Below are 22,801 nucleotides of genomic sequence, written 5' to 3' on the forward strand. Positions count from 1 at the left end.
GATGCACTGGAGCACGGAAGCCAACGCCTCTTCCTCCCGCAGTTGATGCACATGTTTGCCTCCCTGCTGGAGAGACCTTTGATAAAGGCTGAGGTTTCCCCCTATTACTCAGCCCTGCTGGGAATGTTCAACGCTGAGCTGGATAATGCGAAGGCGCTGTATGACGCCCAGATCGCTTCCCTGCCGCCATGCAGGGGGGTACCGCCCATCAACAAAAACCTGCCGCCGGTGGCCGGGCAGCTGAAGTGGGCCCTGGAGCTGCAGCAGCGGCTGGAGGGGCCACACAGGGACTTGTTTGCCATCGACCACCCGTACGTGCGGGTTACTCCATCACCCCATGGGGACACGGGGCAGGATCTGGCCTGGCGTGTGTCTCCTCCCATGCTCTACTGTAGCAGCTGCTTCTTTATCATGACCTTGACAGTGTGATGGTCAGTGCGGAAGCTAGACTGGTGTCCAGGAAGTACAAAGGAATGATAGGACTGCTGCAAGGTTACCGCGAGAAGGTCTACGAGGAGTGGGTGTGCGGAGCCGGCCAGGACTGCCACTTCAGCCTGGAGCAGCCCTTGATCCTGAGGGACCCCAGCTCTTCTTTCCTCACCGTGAACTTCAGCAAAGAGGTCGGTGCTGGCACAGGCAGCCAACTTGGTGCAGGGGAACACCAGCCATCACCCGCCTGAATGTAAACCTGACTTTCTCAGAGGCTGTGGGGAGGCATTTTGGGTTTTACTAACAAGCCTTGTCTCTGGCCATTGTGTCTCACAGCTCGTTGCCGTTCTGCGGGAGGTGAGGTACTTGCACTTCCAGCAGCAGAAGGATATCCCAGGCGGTGCTGAGAGCCTCTTTGCTCAAAATAAGACTTTCCAAAAGTTTGTGGACAACCTGGATCTTATTGTTGGCTGGTACAATGAGGCAAGTTGCAAAGGGGAGACAACCCGGCAGCTTTTCCATGCCCTGAGCACTGGCCAGGCTGACTGGCTGGGGAGCCCCCAAGGGAGAGGATCTTATGAAATGGGCCCTGGAAGCCAGGGGGGAGGGGGAGGTGTACACTGGGCATGTCACCGGCACCCCGGGTTCCTGCCCATCCCACGGCCGAGCCAAGCTGCTCCTGCTGCTGTCGCACCAGCCTCCTTCCACCCCTCAAGCTCCATGTCAGTGGGTTGGGGATCCCATTCCTTTGTAAAACCAGTGCCCTAACATGTGTGCGTCAGCTGCAGCTGGGTCCCTCCTCTGCCTGCAGTGCTCACCTGCTGATGCATTGGCTCTCCAGGTGAAGCAGAGGCTGCTGCCGGTGGAGCTGCCACTGGTGGCAGAGGAGCTGGAGGCTGTGGACAGCCAGCTGGCCACTGCGGAGCACACCCTTTTTTGGCACCATGAAGGTACAAACCCACCCTTGGCCACCCAAGGTCAGAGATCTTCTCTGCATTTCCGAGGGTCGCCAGCACCTGGCCCAGCAGCTGTCCTGAGCTCCCTACAGCCATCACACCTAAAATGTGGACACCTGCCCCGCAGGCATGGGTGGGTGGGTGAGTTGGGGGTCCAGGTCGTGTGTCCCCCTATGGTGAATAGCCCTGAAGTGCCCCGACCACAGCTTGCTGCTTTGGAGGCATTTGCATAACCTGTCAAGCTTGGATGTGTGTTTTCCTCCCAGGCGTCACAGAGTACATCCAGGAGATGAGAGAGATCTTGTACAACTTGCAGACCAGGGTCCAGAAAGCAAAGTTAAACCTGGAAAATATCACCCAGCTGATGGAGGTAGCTTTTGCTGGTGCTTTACAAAGGCCTTCCCAGGAAGCCTCCTGCAGGGATTTACCCTCCCGCAGCACAGCGGAGCAGCCCTGTCATCTTCTCCCTGCAGGAGTGCTCAGCCACTCCCTTGTTTGAGAGGAAAGACAACAAGGAGGCAGCACTCTTGGACCTGGATGGGAAAGCAAACACCTTAGCCAAGCACTGTGCTGCCATTAGGGACGCAGGTGTAAAGATCCAGGAGATGGTGGAGGTGAGACTTGTCCCAGAACACTTCAGTCAGAGTTGGTATTACAAGGACTGTGTCTGGTGCTCATGTTCTCGATGCTCTGAACCCAGTGGTGTCCCCGCTTTTGTAACTGTGAGCGCTGGACTCAAACCTGGGGTGCAATCCTTGGGTCTCTGCTGAGACAAGGCCTCAGAGAAGGACTATGAAACACCACACATGGATTCCAGAAATCCTCTGCCCTCTTGGGGTGAGGCTTTGGCTGCAGCTTCTGGTGAAATACAGCTGGGAGAAGGGAAGGATGTGGGATCCGTGTGAGACCCAGCCAGGACAAACCTGCAGGGGCCATGAGAGAGGACTCGCGCACAGTGTTAGGAGCTGGTATATTTGCTGAGTATTTATTGACAAGTGTTATTTGGGGTTTTCTGTTTGCAGGAGAATGCCAATCTGTTTAAGACTGACAAGTCATTACAGATATGGCTGGACTACATGGGATACATAGATGGAATTGTGCTGGATGGACTCTTCAGACTTATCCACAAATCTCTGCAGCTTCTGCTTACGAGCATGACCCCTGATGTAGGTCCAGGTTTACCCTGCAGTGTGGTGCCCCTGCTTTGCCTGTGCTCGGGATGTCCCACTGCTCGCTGTTACCTTCTTCAGGCATTTGGTGGCCAAACATGCCCGTCCCAGTGCTTCCCGGCACACCTGGGCAGTGAGTGCTGGAGGTGCTAGTGTCCCCTCCTCATCCCCATCACGGGGGGCACCTCAGGGCTGGGGGCCAGGGGGGATGCGGGAAATAAAGCACCATATGGGGCACTGACCTCTTTCAGACCAACGTGGCCCCGTTGTTCGAGGTGTCCATGGAGCTGTGTGATGGCAGAGTGCGGTACCATCCCTCACTGGACGCAGGCGACAATAACAGTTTCTTGGAGCTGGTGGAAAGCCTGCTCAGTGACACCTATGCATCGGCAGCATGCATGCCTCGGCTGCTGGAAGGGAAGCTGAGCTACAAGGTTGGTCCATGGTGGGTGGCACCTCCCAGCTCAGCTGGAGGTGGGTGAGGATGCCTGCTCCCCTGAGCCGGTCCCTGAGAGCTCTGCCCATCCCTTCAGACCACCCTGGAGGAGCAGGAGGATCTCAGTAGGATGCGGGAGGAGGTGGTGTCACTGGTGGTCAGTGCCATGGCAGAAGGTGAGGAGTACAGTGCCGGCTTCGAGGAGCAAGCCCACCTGTGGCTGGAGGACCCCAGGGCGTTCCTGCAGCGGTTTCTCGCCTTGGGCAATGCCCCCACTCCTGAGGAACCAGAGCCACAGCAAAAGGAGCCCCCAGCCCATAGGACCCCATCCCTTCAGCTCTTTCAGCAGGAGGTATGGGGCGGGTGCTTGGGATGCACTGGGTGCCCAGAGGACACCGGATGCCTGGGGATGTGCTGGGTGCCTGGGGAGGTGCTGGCCATGGGCCGTGACCAGCTCTTGTCCCCAGATTGATGCATGCGAGGCGCTGTGTGAGGAGGTGTTGGAGTTCTCAGACACTGAGGTGTTTGGAGGGTGGCTGCAGAGCGACTGCCGCCCCTTCAAGCAGGCGCTGCTGGGAGCCATCAGGGGCCGGAGCCTGGTGCTCCGGCAGCACCTCGCCAGCCATGTCACCACCAGGTAGGGGCCTGGCGAGCCCCCCACTAGGGACAGGGCACTCCCAGTGACCGGAGCCCAGCTGGGCTGTGGTGAAGGCACAACTGTGTGCCAGGGCAGGGCAGGCTCGCAAGGGATAGAGCCATGGGGGCAGGGGTGAAGCTGCTGGGCTCTCCTGCTGGCGTGAGTCCCTGGGGGGCCGTGCTCTGCCCCAGACGAGCACAGGGGCAGCTGTGAGCCCTGACGGCGATGCCCAGTGAGCACTGCCATCTTCCTCCCAGCCTCCAGGAGCTGGCAGATTTCATCCAAGAGGCAAACACTGGCTTGAGTAAACCTCTGGAGGAGGGAGACTATGATGGGCTGGTGGAGGTGATGGGGCACCTGATGAGGGTCAAGGAGAGGCAGGCAGCGACCGACAGCATGTTTGAGCCCCTGAAGGAGACAGTTGCCCTGCTCAGCACTTATGGAGAGGAGATGCCGGAGGAGATCCACCTGCAGCTCCACGTGAGCCTCTTGGGATGTGGGGGCTGGGCGTGGACTTCTTGCAGCCAGGCTGCTGATGCCATGTGGTGCTTGCTGCAGGACCTCCCTGAGCACTGGGATGACACCAAGAAGCTGTCCCTGCGTGTCAAGCAGAGTGTGGCGCCCCTGCAAGCCAACGAGGTCAACATCATCCGCAGGAAGTGCCAGCAGTTTGAGGTACCCACAGTGGGGCTTGGGGACTGCAGGGAGGGGCGAGTGAGCAGCCTCCTGGCAGTTTTGGGAAGACCCCTGCTGCTCTCCTGGCTGCCAGCTCCCAGCTGCCCCCCCTGAGCCCCATCTTCCCCGCACAGGTCCGGCAGCATGCCTTCCAGGAGAAGTTCCGGCAAAGAGCCCCTTTTTCATACACTGACCCAGACCCCTACAAGTCCTTGAACAAGGTAATGAAGGGGAGGACACCAGGGCTGCTCCTGTCCTCTCTGGCACTGCATGGCTGCCCCCGGCCCCATGCGCTCGGTGCTGCTACACAGAGGGCCTGGGGAGGGGCAGCAGCTCTGGCTTCAGCTCTGGCACCCAGCTTGATGGGGAGGGTTTGGCCCTACAGCAGTGACTCTCCCATCCCCACCATGCTGCAGCGAGGATGGAGCCATCACTGGGGTAGGAGACATGTTGCTGGCACGTAGTTCCCAGCTGAGACCTTTTCTTTTTGTCCGGCCAGCAACAGAAGAACATTGCTGCCATGGAGAGTGACATGGCAGCCCTGTCCAAGTCAGCTGGGCTCTTCGAAGTGTCAGTCCCAAAATATAAACAGCTCAAAGCATGCCGCAGGGAGGTGCGCTTGCTGAAGGAGCTCTGGGACATGATCATCCTGGTACGTGCCGCGGTCTGTGAGCTAGCACGATGGGGAGGGCAGGAGGAGGCAGGAGCATGGGGGTGTGCAGAACAGGCTTCTGGGGTGTGCTGGGCTGGTCCTCACAGTTTTGAAGTTCCTGAAGCTGTGACAATCTGCCCAGCATCTGCAGACAGTGGCTGCCAGTAGCTGTTTGCGGTTGACCAGGAGCCCTGGGCTTGGTGCTGGCCCCTGTGCCAGGGCTCAGTGCCCAGTGCTGCCTCCAGGCAGGGGCTTGACAGCAGACTGCTGTTGGCAGGCGTGGGCACCCATCACGGGCACCCTGCCCTGGTTCATCTGGGCATTGCCAGCCAAAGGTGCAAAGTCATCGTAGCTCCTCCAAGAGCCTCATTGCCATGAGAGGTAGGATGAGACACAGGGCAAGCTGTCGCAGCATTAGAGCAGGTCTGCTAATGTGGGGGCTGTGCACCCCAGCATGGGTGCAATGGGTGTGTGGGTGCTGGGCGTGCCCGTGTGGGAGGCAGGGCGGGTGCACGGCGGGCGCAAGCGCTGGGTATATGGCTCTTCATCCTAGGCAGGACTGCTTCTACTGATTACACGTCCTGTGAAAATGTATTCCCAAATTCAGGTTAACACAAGCATTGACGACTGGAAGACCACCAGGTGGAAGGATATCAATGTTGAGCAGATGGATACTGATTGTAAGAAATTTGCTAAAGACATTCGGAGCTTGGACAAGGAGATGAGAAGCTGGGATGCGTTCACAGGGCTGGACAACAGCGTGAAGAACATGATAACATCCCTGCGTGCTGTGAACGAGCTGCAGAACCCAGCCATCAGGGACCGGCACTGGCATGAGCTCATGCAGGCAACCAAGGTGCCCCCAGCCCTCCTACCCTTCCCTGGCTCCAACCCCTGACCTGGGAGGCTCTCGAGATTTGCATCCATCAGGGGAAGAATGCAATGCTGGCCATATGCAAATATTTATGTAGGGTCTTTAAACATGGGTGTTAATGAGCTCGTTTGGGTGAGCTGCTGGGCTGCCTCTCTGCAGAGGGGCGTCCATGCCCTGACAGTGCTGGTTCTGCTCCAGGTGAATTTTACCATGTCCGAGGACACGACCCTCGCGGATCTGCTGCAGCTGAACCTGCACAAGTTTGAGGATGAGGTTCATGGCATCGTGGACAAAGCCATGAAAGAGTCGGGGATGGAGAAGGTAAACGGGGCTCGGTTCCTACCCTGCTTTGCTGAGGACCCTGCTCTGATGCGGCTCTGTGGCTGTAAGCACTCGTGTTCCTGCTCCTGGGGGCTGGAGTCCACACCAGCGTGATACCCGTGGAGCTCATGCTCTGGAGGAGGCATTCCTGTTGCTGCCTTGCCTTTCTGCAGGGTCTGGGATTCAGCACCACAGAGTCCAACTCATTTCTCATGCCTCGTCTGCAGGTGCTGAACACCCTGGACACTACCTGGGCGACCATGCAGTTCGAGCACGAGCCCCATGCCAGGACTGGCATCATGCTGCTCAAGTCGGATGAGATGCTCATTGAGACGCTGGAGGACAACCAAGCGCAGCTGCAGAACCTGATGACATCCAAGTACTTAGCCTTCTTCCTTCAGGAGGTGTCAGGCTGGCAGCAGAAGCTGTCGACCACCGACTCTGTTATCAGCATCTGGTTTGAGGTGCAGAGGACATGGAGTCACCTGGAAAGCATCTTCATCGGCTCCGAAGACATCCGCAGTCAACTGCCAGAGGACTCGAAGCATTTTGATGCTATTGATCAAGATTTCAAAGTGCGAAGCCCATAGCCCCCCATGGCCCCATAGATCTCCCTGCCAGTTAGAGTAGAGCTGAAGTATTTTCCCTCTTGCAGGAATTAATGGCCGACGCAGTAAAAACTCCTAATGTGATTGCAGCTACAAACAAGCCTGGTCTCTACAACAAGCTAGAAGCGTTGCAGAAAAGGTGAGGTTTGAGTCGGCCTGGGGAAGCTTTATGGAGAGGCCTCCTCTAGCTGGTCTAGGGCCAAAGGAAGAGTTTGATTTCTCCAAAGTGGGATCTTCCTCAACATGGCAATGACTTTGCAAAGGGTAAAAATTAATTAATGGAGGTTTTAACTGCAGTTTTTCCTCCTTGTTTTCTGTTAGATTGGTGCTCTGTGAGAAGGCTTTGGCAGAATACCTTGAGACCAAAAGACTGGCTTTTCCCAGGTTCTACTTTGTTTCCTCTGCAGACCTGCTTGATATATTATCTAATGGGAATGAGCCAGCTGAGGTATGGGTTGAGTGTAAAGCATGGGGGCAAGTCCTGTGTCTCTTGTGCGTTAACTTCTTATAGCAGTTTTAAAATATTTTTCATCCTAACAGACAGACCACCCCTGGTACCCTCTTTCTCAGGGATGCAGCACCCTGAGAGATGTGCAGGAATTAATCCAAGAGGTGATTACACCTCTGCATGGAACCGGGGTTCCCTGACCCTCTGCTGTGCCTCTGTTCTCAGGTGTCCCGTCATCTGCCGAAGTTGTTCGACAATCTGGCTAAACTGAAGTTTAAGATGAGTCCAGACAAAAAGCCCCTGAAGGTTGGCCTGGGGATGTTCAGTAGGGATGAGGAGTACGTGCCCTTTGACGCAGACTGTGACTTGTCTGGCCAGGTCAGCCAAGCTCCATGGAGCCCTAACTTGCAGTGGCAGAGGTGGGCAGGTTCAGGACAGGGACGAGCCTTTTGCGTGTTGTGGACTAACAGCCTGGCAGCAGATTTGAAATGCAATTATGAAGCGTTTCAGAAAAACAAAACAAAAAAATCCCAAACCAACCAAAAACCAGAAATGGGATCTGCATTACAGCTTTAGAGCAACACTGCTGCAATATCAGTCATATAAACCCACTCCAATCTTGCAGCCCCTCAGGCAGTGTTTTTCCCCTCTCTGTTGTTCACCCTCAGACCACGCACCATAAACTGCCATGGGACATGCCCTGTTGGGGCCTGGTACCAGGGCCCAACGCAGCTCATTACAGCGTGCAGGGAGAAGCTTGCTGCACAGCGCAGCAGGGAGCCGCTTGCATGCTGCCACGGGGTCGTGCAGCCAGACCGGGCACGGGCTAGGAACCACTCTCTCAGGGTTTGCTGGATGTGACCCTCCAGGTTGAGGTTTGGCTGAACCGAGTGCTGGCGAGCATGCGCTCCACGCTGCAGCACCTGATCCCCGAGGCCGTGGTGACCTACGAGGAGAAGCCGCGGGAGCAGTGGGTGTTCGACTACCCAGCGCAGGTGGGGGCCGCCACGCCGGGCAGGGCTGGCCGGCGGATCCACGAGCCGAGGTCTAAGAGAAGGAGCAAGCACAGAGCCAGGGAGCCAGCATATTGCCCTTCATGGACGCATGTTGTCCCTATGGTTTGCTGTAGGTTGCTCTGACGTGCACCCAGATCTGGTGGACTACAGAAGTCGGCATTGCCTTTTCAAGGCTGGAGGAAGGCTATGAGAACGCAATGAGGGATTACAACAAAAAGCAGGTCGGCATCCCTTGGACCTGACCTGCAGCTGTCCTGCAGCCCGCCTCTGCTTGGAAGAGGCGAAGTCCAGTCTGGGGGGGTCACCACGAGATGGGCAAAGCATGATGTCATTTTTCTGTTCATCATTTCTTTCCTTCCTCAGATTACTCAGCTAAATGCACTGATTTCACTACTCATTGGAAACCTAACTCCAGGCGACAGGATGAAGATCATGACAATCTGTACTATTGATGTCCACGCCAGGGATGTTGTGGCCAAAATGATCCTTGCTAAGGTATTTGTTACAGGAGAATATTTTTACTGCTTTCCTTCTTGGCACTTCTGAGCAAAGATTTCCTGTTATTTTTACTTTCCAATATTTTCAAAGTATCCCGACTGCACAAGGAAAACACACGTGGGGTGTTAGAGGTGCATGGGAGCCAGGGAGGTGACAGCATGGCCAGGGTCAGACAAGACTGGTCTGGGTCTCGTGGAAAGCCAGATTAAAGAGCAGTTTTGCTGGTTCCTGCTGTGCTCGGTGGGAGCCAGGAGCCTCGGCACAGGGCTGTGCACCACGGTGGGCAGGTGCAGGGTGGGCTGGGCCACGTGGTAGAACAGTCCTCACCCACCCCAGCATTGCACTGGACCTGTTTGCACGCTTTCGTCGTGTACGGAGGTGACAAATGGTCCGACACGTATTTGGGAGCTCACGGTGCTGGCGGGTCAGAGCGGGCAGTGCTGGTGCCTGCCTGCCCTCCGCAGCTGGCTGCTCCACAGGTGGAGAGTGCCCAAGCGTTCACCTGGCAGTCCCAACTCCGGCACCGCTGGGACGAGGGGAGGAGGCACTGCTACGCCAACATCTGCGACGCTCAGCTCCAATACTCCTACGAGTACCTGGGGAACACCCCCCGGCTGGTCATCACCCCCCTGACAGATCGGTAGGGGCTCGGCTCGGCACCCCCCTCTGCCTGTGCTGTGCTGCTGGCACCACCCAGCCCTGCCCGTCCTCCCCTCCGCAGGTGCTACATCACCCTGACGCAGTCCCTCCACCTCTTCATGGGGGGGGCCCCTGCTGGCCCCGCAGGCACTGGGAAGACAGAGACCACCAAGGACCTGGGCCGGGCAGTGGGCATGATGGTCTATGTCTTCAACTGCTCCGAGCAGATGGACTACAAGGTAGGGTGAAGGGGAGTGGTTTGGCAGCACTGAGGCGAGAGCCATGGGTTGTTCACCATGACAACAGGGGATCCTCTTCTGGGAGGCACCGCTGCAGCGTGCACCCCCTGTGTCCAGCCGCGGTGTCCGTTGCCAATGCCCTGAAGCTGCTCTCCTCTCCCCGGCTCCGCAGCTGGCAAGGAATGTGTGGGTCCAGCAGCAGCTCCTGGTGCCACCTCACAGCACTCACTCCCCCCACAGCTCCAGCCAGCTCACGTCCCTGGAAGCCTGTGGGAGCCCAAGGGGGCTGTAATACTGTGGGGCATTTCCCTAGGGAACAGCACAAAACATAAAATTACGAGCAGTCCCCCACACTTGAGCTTTCTTAACAAATGCCCACATTGCAGCATCCATATAAAAGCTTGGCGTCTAAAGCCCACCTCCGGTGCTTTCCCTCCAGTCCTGCGGCAACATCTACAAGGGGCTTGCTCAGACCGGCGCCTGGGGCTGTTTCGACGAATTCAATCGCATTTCTGTGGAGGTTTTGTCTGTGATTGCTGTGCAGGTACGTGCAAAACCAGTGGCAGCGTGGGGTGCCATAGGGACTGGATGAGCCTCTCAGCATTTCCAGTTCCATGTACTGAACATTGTCTCAGGTAAACCTGATTTTCAAAGGGATGGTTTGCAGCTATTTCCAGTGTGTCATGTTGGGAGGCGAATGGAGGGGAAGTGCAGCAGTATGGAGGCTTTGGGCATGTTTAAGATCATGCAGCCCAGCTGTGTCCCATCCCAGTGACCCGTCACAGCCCTGCTGGCTCTGCCGTCGCCCAGGGACAGGGCGTCGCAATGCCTGGGAAGAAGCTGATTTAAGGCCAGCTCTCCGGAGCCTGGGGATTGCTAAACTGCCGTGCCTTCAGCAAGCTGTCGATATTATTTCTAGCATTGCCAATGGCAGGACTGAACCTCCAGGCTCGTTTTCAGTGGGCGGTCGATGAGGGTGAGCCAGGGGTGCAGGGCAGGGGGCTGTGGGGGCTGCCGGCACTGACACTTTCACTCGCCTGCTAGGTGAAATGTGTCCTAGATGCAATTCGCACCAAGAAGAAAACATTCCATTTCCTTGGAGAGACGATCACTCTCGTCCCATCGGTTGGGCTGTTCATCACCATGAACCCTGGCTACGCAGGACGGACAGAACTGCCTGAAAACTTAAAAGCTCTGTTCAGGTACCTGCAGGCAGATGGGTCAGTGTAACTGGCAGTCGTTACAGCATTTAACCCTGTGGTAACACTCACCTGCTACATCCATAACATGAACTAAGCCTTTGCTACTGCAAACAAGGATATTTGTGTGTACTGGCAGCCTTTGTGTCAGGGAGACCTTGGCTCCCCAGGACAGCCCTCCTCAAAGCCCCTCAGATGGTCAAAGGCTGGGAGAGCTGGGCTGTTCAGCCTCAGAAGGGGATGCTCAAGGTGTCTAACTGCCACCTTCAGCTAAAAATCCAGCTGGAATAAGAAAAAAGATTGTCAAGCACTGGCAGGGATCCTGCAGGATCTCTGTCCTTGGAGGAACTCACACTGTGACTGAAGAAGGCCCAGGGTAACCTGAGCCCTGCTTGGAGCAAGATGTTGGACAAGAGACCTCCAGAGACCCCAGCTGGCATAAATTACTGACTGATTCTCTGATGTTGACAGCAGCAGGGAATGCTTTATTCTGGAAACTCGGGTGCAAATTCTTGCTGGCTGTGGGAGGGCAAGGGACATGTGGATGTCTGTGCACAGCCCTGCTAACCTGCTGCTGCTCTTCTCCAGACCCTGCGCCATGGTGGTTCCTGATTTTGAACTGATCTGTGAAATCATGCTTGTTGCAGAAGGTTTTATTGATGCTAAGCTTCTAGCAAGAAAGTTCATTACTTTGTACACACTCTGCAAAGAGCTACTATCTAAACAGGTAATTTAACAGTATTGCAAGGTTCTTTAAGATTAAAGAGTTAATTTTATTTTCAAACCTGACAGATTTTAGTAGGATTGCTGGTAGCAATGTGCTGGCTGACGTTCTGCATAGTTCAGGTTTATGGCTGGACAAATTCCACTTCCACACTGGTGCATCATATGGCAGATTCTGCCTTCTGGAAAAAATCAAGAAGCCCAAAAATAGAATAGAATAGAATGCAGCCAGTTAAGATGAGAGCATCCAGATATTATTCATCTCAGCAGAAGTGATTTACAAAAAAACTATGCTTCCAGGAAGCAAGCCAGACCGCCATTCACCTCGTGACTCACTGGGGCTTGTCTTGTAAATAAGCTCCCTTTAAGTCCAGCCTGCTGGGCACTGCCTGGATAACCTGGGTGTGGGGCAATTGACAGGGTGTTCCTCTGCAGTGTTGTTTAAAGTGGTTCTCCCTCACCAAAGTAAAATTGTAATCCTTTGCTGATTGTCGGCAGGACCACTATGACTGGGGTCTGCGGGCTATCAAGTCCGTGTTGGTGGTAGCTGGCTCCTTGAAGAGAGGGGACCCTGGCCGTGCCGAGGACCAAGTTCTGATGAGAGCCTTACGAGACTTCAACATCCCTAAGATTGTGACAGACGACTTACCTGTCTTCATGGGGCTGATTGGAGACCTGTTCCCAGCCCTGGACGTCCCCAGGAAGAGGGACCTCAACTTTGAGAAGGTGCAAGCCCAGGCAGAGCACTAGCGCCAGAGACGTCACAGCCCTGGCAGGGTCCAGAGGCTGAAGGCGCATTTGGCACTTCCTGGGGGTGGCCAGCTTGCCTCTAGGGCCTTGCCAAGGCTGTGACGGCTGCCTGTGGTCAGCACCCACTCTTCCTCCCAGATCATTAGGCAGTCCGTGCTGGAGCTGAAGCTGCAGGCGGAGGAGAGCTTCGTTCTGAAGGTGGTGCAGCTGGAGGAGCTGCTGCAAGTGAGACACTCCGTCTTCATCATCGGCAACGCCGGCTGTGGCAAGTCCCAGGTAGCAGCCAAACCACCCCCAAGGACACAAGTCCCCTCCTGCCCCTGGCCAAGCACATCCCATGGCCTCCCCATTCTCTTGGCGAGTATGTTGCTGCTGGCCTTGGCTGGCCGTGCAAATCCCCAGCTGCACCAGCAGCAGCATCGGGGTAGGGGACAGTAGCACGGCCGGTGTCCATGGCCACACCTGGCCCTCTAGCACCATGCATGCTGGGCTTAGCCCATGGAGGTGAGCAGGTTTGGGATGCACAGCTCAGGGGCTGCCTGGGACACCCGTAAGCAGAGCAGGGATGAGGCAGGGAGCAGACAGGGGCACGCTTTCATGATGCTCAGTGTGCTGTAGTGCCAGCAGGGCAGGCAGGATGGTGTCTGCTAGCAGGGCTCTGGGCTCCCACAACACCCCAGCCAAGAGCCAGCTCTGCAGAGGAAGGTCCAGAGCCTTCCCAGCAGCTATCTGGGCCTGGGTGCTCTGCAGCGGGTGGGAGCAAGGCTCTGCGCCCCTGGCTGCAGGCAAAGGCTGCCAAAGACCCTCGTAGGAGCAGCAGCTGAGGCTGCACCGTTCCCCTCACCGCAGGTGCTGAGGTCGCTCAAAAAGACATACCAAAATATGAAGCGGAAGCCGGTCACAGTGGACCTCGACCCAAAGGCTGTAACCTGCAATGAGTTGTTTGGGGTTATTCATCCATCCACGCGAGAGTGGCGGGACGGTGAGACACCAACGCTTGTGAGCGGTCACTGACCCCAAGTGGGAACTGGCCCAAACCATCCTTCAGCAGCAGCTGACGCATAAGCAAATACCTTCAAAAAATGTGTCTCTGTAAATACTTTGTGATGTGGTGATGGATTGGGAAGACCTTTCCTTGGGGCTTTTTACTGGAGCATGGGGGAGGAGGAGCATGTTTCAGGGAAGGAGCCAGGCCCACATGTTCCCCAGCAAATGTGCCATACGTGGAAAGGACAAACCCACGTGTCTCTCTCGCTGGGGCAGGTCTGTTTTCTTCAGCGATGCGTGACCTGGCCAACATCACACATAAGGGGCCTAAGTGGATCATCCTTGATGGAGATATTGACCCCATGTGGATCGAATCCCTGAATACAGTCATGGATGACAATAAGGTCGGTACCATTACACACCAGGAGCTTTGCTTACTTATTAATTTGGGGTGATCAGTTTGTGTTCATGCCTGGGCCCCGAGATCAGGGCATTCACCCATCATGGGCCACTTTCCCCAGGTTCTCACCTTGGCCAGCAATGAGCGCATCCCCCTCAACCCCACCATGCGGCTCCTTTTTGAGATCAGCCACCTGCGGACTGCCACGCCAGCAACCGTGTCCCGGGCAGGAATCCTCTACATCAATCCCACAGACCTGGGCTGGAACCCGTGAGCCCAGGGAGGGAGATGGATGGGATGGAATGGGACGGGACGGGGTGGGATGGGATGGGCACTGGTCTACCGTGTGCTCGCCTGCAGCCCTGCCCATCCCTCCCACAGCATTGTGACCAGCTGGATAGAGACGAGGACGGTGCAGTCCGAGAAGGCCAATTTGATGATCCTCTTTGACAAGTACCTGCCAGTGTGCCTAGAGAAGCTCAAGTCTGGATTTAAGAAGATCACCCCCATCCCCGAGATCACAGTGATACAGACGGTGCTGTACCTGCTGGAGTGCCTCCTGACACCACAGACCACCCCACCAGACTCACCCCGGGAGCTCTACGAGCTCTACTTTGTCTTTGCCTGTGCCTGGGCCTTCGGTGGGGCCATGTTCCAGGACCAGGTACGGCTGCAGAATCAACCACTTGGCACCTGCCCCCATCTGTCTGCTTGCCAGAGCCTCCTGCCCAGCTTCGTCCCTTGGCTGCATCCCTTCAGAAAAATACTAAAGCAACAACATTGGCTGATTTCTGAGTTTTTCTCTGTTTCGTTCCTTCCAGCTCGTGGATTACCGTGTGGAGTTCAGCAAGTGGTGGGTGAACGAGTTTAAAACCGTCAAGTTTCCTTCTCAGGGGACAATTTTTGACTATTACATTGATCCAGAAACAAAGAAATTCATGCTCTGGACTGAAAAAGTGCCAAAATTTGAACTTGATCCTGAAGTCCCTTTACAGGTATTTCCCACAAGCTTTCTGTGTTTATGTGTTTTATTTGTCTATTACTCCATGGTCTTCCCCTGAGCAATGCTGGGCAAGACCCAGCCGCTCCAGGCTGGTGGCACCCAGCAAACCCCATGGCTTTCTGTGGTTCTACTTTACCCTGTGGAAACCTCAGTGAGAGCTGCAGGAGGTGAGCTCTGGGGATTAACAGTGTGATTTCCCCAGGCCTCCATGGTTCACACGATGGAGACCATTCGCGTGCGCTACTTCATGGACCTGCTGATGGAGAAGCAAAGGCCAGTGATGCTGGTGGGGAACGCAGGGACAGGAAAATCAGTCCTGATGTGGGACAAGCTTGAAGCACTCAGTGCAGATGACTACCTCGTGCAGTCTGTGCCCTTTAACTTCTACACCACTTCGGCCATGCTTCAGGGTAAGGCTGGCCTGAGCCTCCAGCCAGCCCTGCACTGGGCTATGCCATATGGCCCCACAGTGCTGCCCCACCACCCACCCACTCCTCTCATTGCAGCTATCCTTGAGAAGCCCCTGGAGAAGAAATCAGGGAGGAACTACGGCCCACCTGGGACCAGGAGGCTTATCTACTTCATCGATGACATGAACATGCCGGAGGTGGACAAATACGGCACCGTGGCACCACACACACTCATCCGGCAGCACATGGACCACGGGCACTGGTGGGTACCCGGCTGGCGGCCCCCACTGCAGGGGCTTGGTGACCCTCTGCACAGCAAACCTGTGCTGTGCTGGTGCCTCTCCCATGCTGGTGGAAGAGCCCAGCTGTGGCCTGCCCATGCTGCCTCCTGCACCATGCTGCCCGTGGAGCTGAGCTGCCTGTTTCCTCCCCAGCCCGCTCATTCCTGGAGCTGCTGGGAAGACTTTGGCAGAGGAATGGGAAAACTCTCTGCTGGTGGCTCCAAACACCATCCAAAGCAAACAGCCACGCTGCCAGTGCCGGTGCAGGAAACCCCGGCAGGGGATCCCCATGCCTGGCAGCGCAGCATTCAGCGCAGGCAGCAGGGAGGGCTCGCTGCCGTGGGGGGGTTGTAGCCAGGTCTGGCCATGGGGCGCAGGAGGGGTCCCACGCAGCATTGCCAAGGGCGATGCCAGGCTTAGCTGAGCGCTGGGGAAATGGGGATCCCTGCTCCTGCGTTGCCTCCGACGGAGCACCATGGGGCCGGTGGGGCACAGCCCGCCTGGAGGAACCCGTCACTGGGGAAAGTCTCATGGTGCTGGTCCCTGTGCAGGTATGACAGGAACAAACTGACCCTGAAGGACATTCACAACTGTCAGTACGTGGCCTGCATGAACCCAACCGCAGGGTCCTTCACCATCGACTCCAGGCTGCAGGTACACAGGACCTGTGGGGCATGGGGCTGTGCCCCAGTGGGTTTGCTCTTCTGGGACCAGAGCCCAGAGTGGGTGGGATGGGGTGGGGGACCTTGCAGTGCCAGCTGGCTGCATCAGCCCCTGGGGCAGGGCTCCCAGCTGAATTTTTGCCCCTTTTTGCAGCGCCACTTCTGCGTCTTCGCCATGAGCTTTCCTGGCCAGGAGGCTCTGCTGACTGTGTACAGCACCATCCTCGCGCAGCACCTGGCCCTGCAGAAGATGCCTCTGGCTGTCCAGAAGCTGCAGCCCCAGCTGGTAGCAGCAGCGCTGGGTGAGCCCCTGCCAAGCTGGGGGGGTGGGAAGGCAGCATGCACCGACGCTGGCCCCAGGGAATGCACCCGCACCTACTGGCACCAGGAAACCCAACCGCACCACAACCAGCCAGTGCCCCAGGAGTCTCACGCTGCACCTCCACCTCACAGCACCATGCAAATGAAACATCCGTCCCTCTTTTTCTCCTCTTCTTGTGCAAAACACAGCATCATGTCCCTAGAAATGGTCCAACTAAAACCTCAGGCTTGTCCTACTTGCCAAAGCTCGCATAGGGGAAAGCGAGCCAGGCTCAGTGATCCCGCAGGAGGCTGCAAGGGTCTCTGGGGACCTGCCTGCTGGCTCACCCCCTGTTTCCTGCCAACAGCGCTCCACCAGAAGGTTGCCTGTACCTTCTTGCCTACAGCCATCAAGTTCCACTACCTCTTCAACCTCCGCGACCTCTCCAACATATTCCAGGTAGTGGGAGGGCTGTTTCCACTAAAACATCCTTATTCCTTTCTCTCCTTCACCATGCATCCTTGCAGTGTGCCATGTCCTTGAAAAGTACCATGACCTCTTCCCAAAGCCAACCCCTAAACTCAGCTCTGAGTAGCAGTAAAATAAAGCCCCGAGGACTGAGGGATTCACGTGTTTGTCAGGGCCTGTTGTTCTCCACCCCGGAATGCTTGAAAAGTCCCATGGACTTGGTGCGTCTCTGGCTCCACGAAGCTGAGAGGGTGTATGGAGACAAGCTTGTCGATGAAAAGGATCAAAAAGACTTTGGGAAGATGCTGGTGGACACCTGCAGGAAGTTCTTTGATGTAAGTTGTGATGGAAAATGAGGGAGTGCCCCATCCCAGTGCAGTTGCACTGCCAGGCTGAGCTCCCCAGCACAGGCTCAGCGGTGACACAGGCAGCAGTACCCCCCGGGTGTCCCACAGCTGAGCCCCATGTCTGGCCTTGCTTCTCCCAGGAATTCAATGAAGACATGGTGTTCGCCAAGCCCAACATCTACTGCCACTTCGCTCAGGGCATAGGGGAACCCAAGTACCTGCCGGTGCCAAGCTGGCCAGCCCTGAACAAGCTGCTGGGGGAAGCCTTGGAGAGCTACAACGAGATGAACGTGGCGATGAGCCTGGTGAGTGCCCTGCTGTGGGCAGCTCCATGCCGAGGCAGCCCTCGCACCACAGGGACATGGCTGCAGCATTGCTCTTGCTCGGGTTTGTACATAATGGGGCGTTTGCTGCTTTTCCTGATGTGATTCAGAATATCAAACCTTCCTCTCCTGTTTTCTTCAGGTGCTCTTTGAAGATGCAGTGTCTCATATTTGCAGAATTAGTCGGATCTTAGAGTCTCCCCGGGGCAATGCACTGCTGGTGGGGGTAGGAGGCAGCGGGAAGCAGAGTCTGGCACGGCTAGCAGCATACATCAGCAATCTGAATGTGTTTCAGATTACACTGAAGAAAGGCTATGGCATCCCAGACCTGAAGGTGAGAGCAGCTTTCCTCCCAGCCCCCTGGGGCAGCACTGCCTGCTCATGGGACAGATCCTGCAAATGTGGAGTGGTGCGAAGCTCCGCAGTGGCTCCGGTGCTGGGGTGGGTGCACAGGGCTCGGCTCTGCTCTCACCGCTATGTCTGTGTACCACACAATACGCTCAAATACCCATGAGTCCTGTCCCAAGGGGCGACAGCTTTTTCCCAGCCAGGGACAGGCAGGAGCTGCTCGTGAGGGAGGTGCAGTGCAGGCAGCCCTGGCGGCTGGCCCCGTTGCTGAGCAGAGCAGCAGGCACCCAGTACCTTCCCAAAGGCTCCTTCCCAGTCTCTCTCCTGCCGCAGCTGGACCTCGCCTCCCAGTACATCAAGGCGGCCGTGAAGAACATCCCCACCGTGTTCCTGATGACAGACTCTCAGGTCGCTGACGAATCGTTCCTGGTCCTAATCAATGACTTCTTGGCATCCGGGGAGGTGCAGGGGCTTTTTCAGGATGATGACCTGGAAAATATTATCAGTGCCATGAGGCCCCAAGTGAAGTTCCTTGGATTGCAAGATACAAGGGAAAACTGCTGGAAATTATTTATAGAAAAAGTCAGGCAACAGTTAAAGGTGGGTGTTCATTCAGGAGGATGGTTTTGTCAGTGCTCCTGTCTTGCCTAATTCAAACCTATTTGCAGACAGCACACAGAAAAATGTGGTTTCATGATACAGTGATGGGTTTGGGTGAAAGATGTTTTCGAAGGCTCCCCAGCCAATGGTGTGCTCTCTGCCCCAGGGCGCCGCTCTTCACACCCATGTATTTACCTCCCTTGGGGCACAGGCGGGGTGCGCAGCCTCCACATCCACGAGCCAGGGCCAGGCTGTGTTGGGTGCTCACAGTGATGCCGATGCTGCTGATGCCGCTTACCACAGCCACCAAAGGGGATCCGGTGCCAGCCCTGACCCCGCTGAGAGGTGCAGGGTGCACAGTCACAGACCACCTCCTACGTACTGGGAAGGGGAGTTAATGGGCAGGAGGCAAAACCCTAATCTCCAGCAGAAGAGTTTGCAGCGATGTAGAGCACACAACAATGCTCTTGCTGGCCCCTGCACGAGCTCAGCCCCCGGCAGTGGGGATGCACCACTCACCCGTGGTGCTCTGCCCCAGGTCATCCTCTGCTTCTCCCCTGTGGGCTCAACCCTGCGGGTGCGAGCGAGGAGGTTCCCTGCCGTGGTCAACTGCACAGCCATTGACTGGTTCCACGAGTGGCCGGAGAATGCGCTTGTGTCCGTCAGCAGCAGGTTCCTAGAAGAAACAGGAGACATTGAGGTGAGCTGGAACCCTGGGTTGGTGCATGCCAGGCTGTGCACAGCCCACTGTCCAGAGGGGCTGGAGAAACCAGGCTGCTCTGGGGAATGACCTGCACCTCTGCTGCTCTCCTTATTGCAACATGCCCCAGGGATGGGGGTCTGGCATGAGTTGGAGGTGCTGGGGGCAGCAAGCCAGGGATGGGGTCTGGGGTAAGCTCACAGTCAGCTCCAGGGTCAGAGCCTGCAGCCTCACACCATGCTGGTGGGGACGAACCTTTCCTTGTTTCCCATTTGTCCTTAAAACACTGCCACAAATAACAGCCTGGAAAGAGCAGCTTTTCCCCAGTGCAGCCCAGGTTAACCTGGGGGATTAGAGCCAGGAAAACTAGAGCGGGGCTTAAGAACCAGCATCGTTAGTGCTGCGCTCACCTACATTTCTCGGCCATGTGTTGTGCTCTTTAACAAAAAGCAGTGCTTTCCCTCCCGGCCTCTGCGGCTGGATGTGGAACCAATGCTGCGGGAAGGCTCCGTTCTACCCCAGCATTGGCATTGCGTCCGCATGGCACGGCAACTCACCGTCCGTGCTTCTGGCGCAGGCCGAGGTCAAGGCCTCCATCAGCCAGTTCATGGCTTACGTCCACATGAGTGTTAAGGAGATGTCCAAGACCTACCTGGCCATGGAGAGACGCTATAATTACACCACGCCAAAGACCTTCCTGGAGCAGATAAAGCTCTACCAAAACCTGCTGTCAAAAAAAAGGAGCGAACTCACTGCTAAGATTGAGAGGCTGGAGAAGGGGCTGACAAAGCTGCAGAGCACAGCGTCACAGGTGCCTGCCCACAGCATCGTGCCTGCTGCGGGTCCAGCTTGGGGGGGCGAGAGGAGACACAACCCCGCAGGGCAGTGTCGGTGGCCACAAGGTCCCCAAGCTGTACTGAGCTGCCACTGCGAGGCCGGGCAGGGCTCAGCAGGATCAGCCCTCTGATCCTCTTTGTTTCTCCCCCCATCAAGGTGGATGACCTGAAAGCCAAGCTGGCGGTCCAGGAAGCAGAACTGAAGCAGAAGAACGAGGATGCAGATAAACTGATCCACGTGGTGGGTGTCGAGACGGAGAAGGTCAGCAGGGAGAAAGCCATTGCTGATGAGGAGGAGCTGAAGGTCCAGGCCATCAACACGGTGTGTGGCGCTGAGCTGGTGCCCACCACGCTGGGGTCCAACACAGGATGGGGCAGCGCAAGCTCTGTTGGCTCTGGCCCCTCACCCCATCCCGTCCTCTTGCCTCCCCAGAATGTGGCTGAGAAGCAGCGAGCCTGCGAGACCGACCTGGCAAAAGCAGAGCCAGCACTCATAGCTGCCCAGGAGGCCCTCAATACACTCAACAAGGTGGGCAACCCCCCAGTGGGAAGCAGGTCCCTGGCTTGCATCCCTGTGCTAGGGCAATGCTCATCAGCCCCATGGTCCCTTCCCAGAACAACCTGACAGAGCTGAAGTCCTTCGGGTCCCCACCTCAAGCGGTGGTGAACGTGACAGCAGCCGTGATGATCCTGACAGCCCCCAAAGGCAAGATACCGAAGGATAAGAGCTGGAAGGCGGCAAAAGTGATGATGGGAAAAGTAGACACTTTCCTTGATGCCTTAAAGAAGTTTGATAAGGAGCACATCCCTGAGGCCTGTCTCAAGGCATTTCAGTGAGTCCATGGCCAATTCCTGCCCCCTGCCCAGCCCCCTGATGCAGGGCTGCCCTGGGCAGGGTGTCCAGGAAAGACCCTCACCCAGCGAGTGCAGTGGGGTTCGAAGGGCAGGAGTGGGATCCAGGCGTTTGCTCTGCTCTCCTGCCCTGCTGCCCATTGGCAGCCCAAGCCCCAGGAGGAGCAGCACGGCACCACCAGCAGTCATGGCACAGTGTCACAGCACAGCATATTCTCCCATTCCAGGCCCTACCAGTCAGACCCTAGTTTTGATCCAGAGTTCATAATGTCAAAGTCAACAGCCGCGGCAGGTCTGTGCTCCTGGTGCCTAAACATCGTTCGATTCTACGAGGTGTTCTGTGAGGTGGAGCCCAAGAGGCAGGCGCTGGAGGAAGCCAACGCTGAGCTGGCGGAGGCACAAGAAAAACTCAGTCGCATTAAGAACAAAATTGCCGTAAGTGCGTGCCCCCTCCCACAGCCCCTGGCCAGGGCCAGCTGCTGGAGCCAGCCATTGTTTGCCTTGGCCAGCGCCCACCGCGGCCCCCATCAGCCACTGGCAATTTGGCTGCAGGTCACGGCCAGAAGCCAGAAACGAGCAAGAAAGACTTCTATAATTCATATAACCTGGAGCCCAGGTGCAAGAGTTGCCTCATCATGACAGGGAGTGCTGCAAGTCTCCTTTGGGGAGGCAGAGCTCTCTCCTGGCCTGGCAGCTTACTGCAGCTGTACTGTGTGTGCAGGAGGTAACTGTAGATGTGTTGTCTTTTGAAGGATCTGAATGCCAACTTGGCAGCTCTCACTGCAGAATTTGAGAAAGCTACAGCTGAAAAAATCAAATGCCAGCAGGAGGCTGATGCAACCAACAGAGTCATCACGTTGGCAAACAGGTACCATGCAAACGCCGGCTCCAGAAGCGCTGGGACCATCTGCTGCTCCCTGGCATTGCCTGGTGACAATGACACAGGGGTCATGGAAGCACAAGACCCCCTCCCTCCCCTCAAAATTAAAAAATCCTGAGTATGAATTGGGCCAGAAACTTGGGGTGGGGGGGGTGGGGGTGGGCAGGGGTTGCAGCTGCAGAGCTATGTGCCCTAGGTGAGGGCAGCCCACTGCCCAAGCAGAAGTGGGTTAATCCGAACAGCGTTTGGTGATGGCTGCACTGGGGCATCACAGCTGAGTCCCCCCAGCCCCGCACAGCACCTGGAGCAGCAGCACCACAGCAGCTGCTGTCTCCTCTCACCGCCCCCCAGGCTCATCGGGGGTCTGGCATCCGAAAATGTCCGCTGGGCTGAGTCAGTGGAGATGCTCCGAGAGCAGGAAAAGATGCTGTGTGGAGATGTGCTGCTGGTCTCTGCCTTCGTGTCATATGTTGGCTACTTCACCAAGAAGTACAGAGCCGAGCTGCTGGAGAACCACTGGATTCCCTTCCTCAGCAGGCTGGCGGTGAGTGGCCACAGGTCCTGTCCCGGGGTGCCTGGGGCTCCTTCCCCCCATGCCCGCCAGCACCGAGGGGCTCCCACTCCTCCGTGGCCAGGCACCCAACAGCCCCTCCCCGGCAGGTGCCCATCCCCATCACCCCAGGGCTGGACCCCCTCAGCCTTCTCACCGACGCTGCTGATGTGGCTGCCTGGAGCAATCAGGGGCTGCCCAGCGACCGCACGTCCACCGAGAATGCCACCATCCTCTGCAACACCCAGCGATGGCCCCTGCTTGTGGATGCCCAGCTCCAGGGCATCAAGTGGATCAAGAACAAATATGGGGAGGAGCTGTGGGCCATCCGCCTGGGCCAGAGGAGGTGGGTTGGGTGCTGCGGGGCAGCTGTGGGCTTGGGATGGAACAGCCCCCTCTTCCCTTGCCACCAGCGGGGTGCAGGGCTCTGCAGGACAGGGAACCCACGTTCCCCATCAGACTTGGGACACCTGAGGACAGCAGCGCTGATGGGGGCACCCAATACCTCCATGGGCTCTGCTGGGACCAGGGCTTGCAGAGCACCACGGGGGTCACAGCAGGGTGCAACGGCTGGAGGGCGTTCA

General features: G+C 56.8%; 1 protein-coding gene across 1 annotated transcript in view; it reads left to right on the forward strand.

The window, feature by feature from the left end:
- The window catches only part of DNAH17 (dynein axonemal heavy chain 17), a 38,166-nt gene that overhangs the window by 4,131 nt on the left and 11,234 nt on the right, over positions 1 to 22,801 (forward strand). The window contains exons 11-63 of the mRNA XM_064467427.1: positions 43 to 311; positions 425 to 620; positions 766 to 912; positions 1,271 to 1,379; positions 1,652 to 1,755; positions 1,859 to 1,999; positions 2,408 to 2,551; positions 2,806 to 2,988; positions 3,088 to 3,342; positions 3,458 to 3,627; positions 3,885 to 4,107; positions 4,186 to 4,302; positions 4,437 to 4,523; positions 4,802 to 4,954; positions 5,562 to 5,810; positions 6,027 to 6,149; positions 6,377 to 6,724; positions 6,805 to 6,896; positions 7,079 to 7,205; positions 7,431 to 7,583; positions 8,075 to 8,200; positions 8,335 to 8,442; positions 8,585 to 8,716; positions 9,199 to 9,359; positions 9,441 to 9,597; positions 10,037 to 10,141; positions 10,642 to 10,799; positions 11,385 to 11,523; positions 12,018 to 12,245; positions 12,408 to 12,545; positions 13,119 to 13,251; positions 13,533 to 13,660; positions 13,778 to 13,926; positions 14,038 to 14,320; positions 14,478 to 14,651; positions 14,862 to 15,069; positions 15,166 to 15,331; positions 15,902 to 16,004; positions 16,167 to 16,314; positions 16,681 to 16,772; positions 16,955 to 17,116; positions 17,269 to 17,433; positions 17,594 to 17,785; positions 18,133 to 18,399; positions 18,938 to 19,099; positions 19,677 to 19,910; positions 20,093 to 20,257; positions 20,369 to 20,464; positions 20,551 to 20,768; positions 21,015 to 21,222; positions 21,540 to 21,655; positions 22,019 to 22,211; positions 22,328 to 22,563. Of these exons, the coding sequence (XP_064323497.1) occupies positions 43 to 311; positions 425 to 620; positions 766 to 912; positions 1,271 to 1,379; positions 1,652 to 1,755; positions 1,859 to 1,999; positions 2,408 to 2,551; positions 2,806 to 2,988; positions 3,088 to 3,342; positions 3,458 to 3,627; positions 3,885 to 4,107; positions 4,186 to 4,302; positions 4,437 to 4,523; positions 4,802 to 4,954; positions 5,562 to 5,810; positions 6,027 to 6,149; positions 6,377 to 6,724; positions 6,805 to 6,896; positions 7,079 to 7,205; positions 7,431 to 7,583; positions 8,075 to 8,200; positions 8,335 to 8,442; positions 8,585 to 8,716; positions 9,199 to 9,359; positions 9,441 to 9,597; positions 10,037 to 10,141; positions 10,642 to 10,799; positions 11,385 to 11,523; positions 12,018 to 12,245; positions 12,408 to 12,545; positions 13,119 to 13,251; positions 13,533 to 13,660; positions 13,778 to 13,926; positions 14,038 to 14,320; positions 14,478 to 14,651; positions 14,862 to 15,069; positions 15,166 to 15,331; positions 15,902 to 16,004; positions 16,167 to 16,314; positions 16,681 to 16,772; positions 16,955 to 17,116; positions 17,269 to 17,433; positions 17,594 to 17,785; positions 18,133 to 18,399; positions 18,938 to 19,099; positions 19,677 to 19,910; positions 20,093 to 20,257; positions 20,369 to 20,464; positions 20,551 to 20,768; positions 21,015 to 21,222; positions 21,540 to 21,655; positions 22,019 to 22,211; positions 22,328 to 22,563 (8,840 nt within the window). The remainder of the gene's footprint in view (positions 1 to 42; positions 312 to 424; positions 621 to 765; positions 913 to 1,270; positions 1,380 to 1,651; positions 1,756 to 1,858; positions 2,000 to 2,407; positions 2,552 to 2,805; positions 2,989 to 3,087; positions 3,343 to 3,457; positions 3,628 to 3,884; positions 4,108 to 4,185; positions 4,303 to 4,436; positions 4,524 to 4,801; positions 4,955 to 5,561; positions 5,811 to 6,026; positions 6,150 to 6,376; positions 6,725 to 6,804; positions 6,897 to 7,078; positions 7,206 to 7,430; positions 7,584 to 8,074; positions 8,201 to 8,334; positions 8,443 to 8,584; positions 8,717 to 9,198; positions 9,360 to 9,440; positions 9,598 to 10,036; positions 10,142 to 10,641; positions 10,800 to 11,384; positions 11,524 to 12,017; positions 12,246 to 12,407; positions 12,546 to 13,118; positions 13,252 to 13,532; positions 13,661 to 13,777; positions 13,927 to 14,037; positions 14,321 to 14,477; positions 14,652 to 14,861; positions 15,070 to 15,165; positions 15,332 to 15,901; positions 16,005 to 16,166; positions 16,315 to 16,680; positions 16,773 to 16,954; positions 17,117 to 17,268; positions 17,434 to 17,593; positions 17,786 to 18,132; positions 18,400 to 18,937; positions 19,100 to 19,676; positions 19,911 to 20,092; positions 20,258 to 20,368; positions 20,465 to 20,550; positions 20,769 to 21,014; positions 21,223 to 21,539; positions 21,656 to 22,018; positions 22,212 to 22,327; positions 22,564 to 22,801) is intronic.

The sequence above is a fragment of the Phalacrocorax carbo genome, chromosome 16 (assembly GCF_963921805.1).
Source record: "Phalacrocorax carbo chromosome 16, bPhaCar2.1, whole genome shotgun sequence".
NCBI lineage: Eukaryota > Metazoa > Chordata > Aves > Suliformes > Phalacrocoracidae > Phalacrocorax > Phalacrocorax carbo.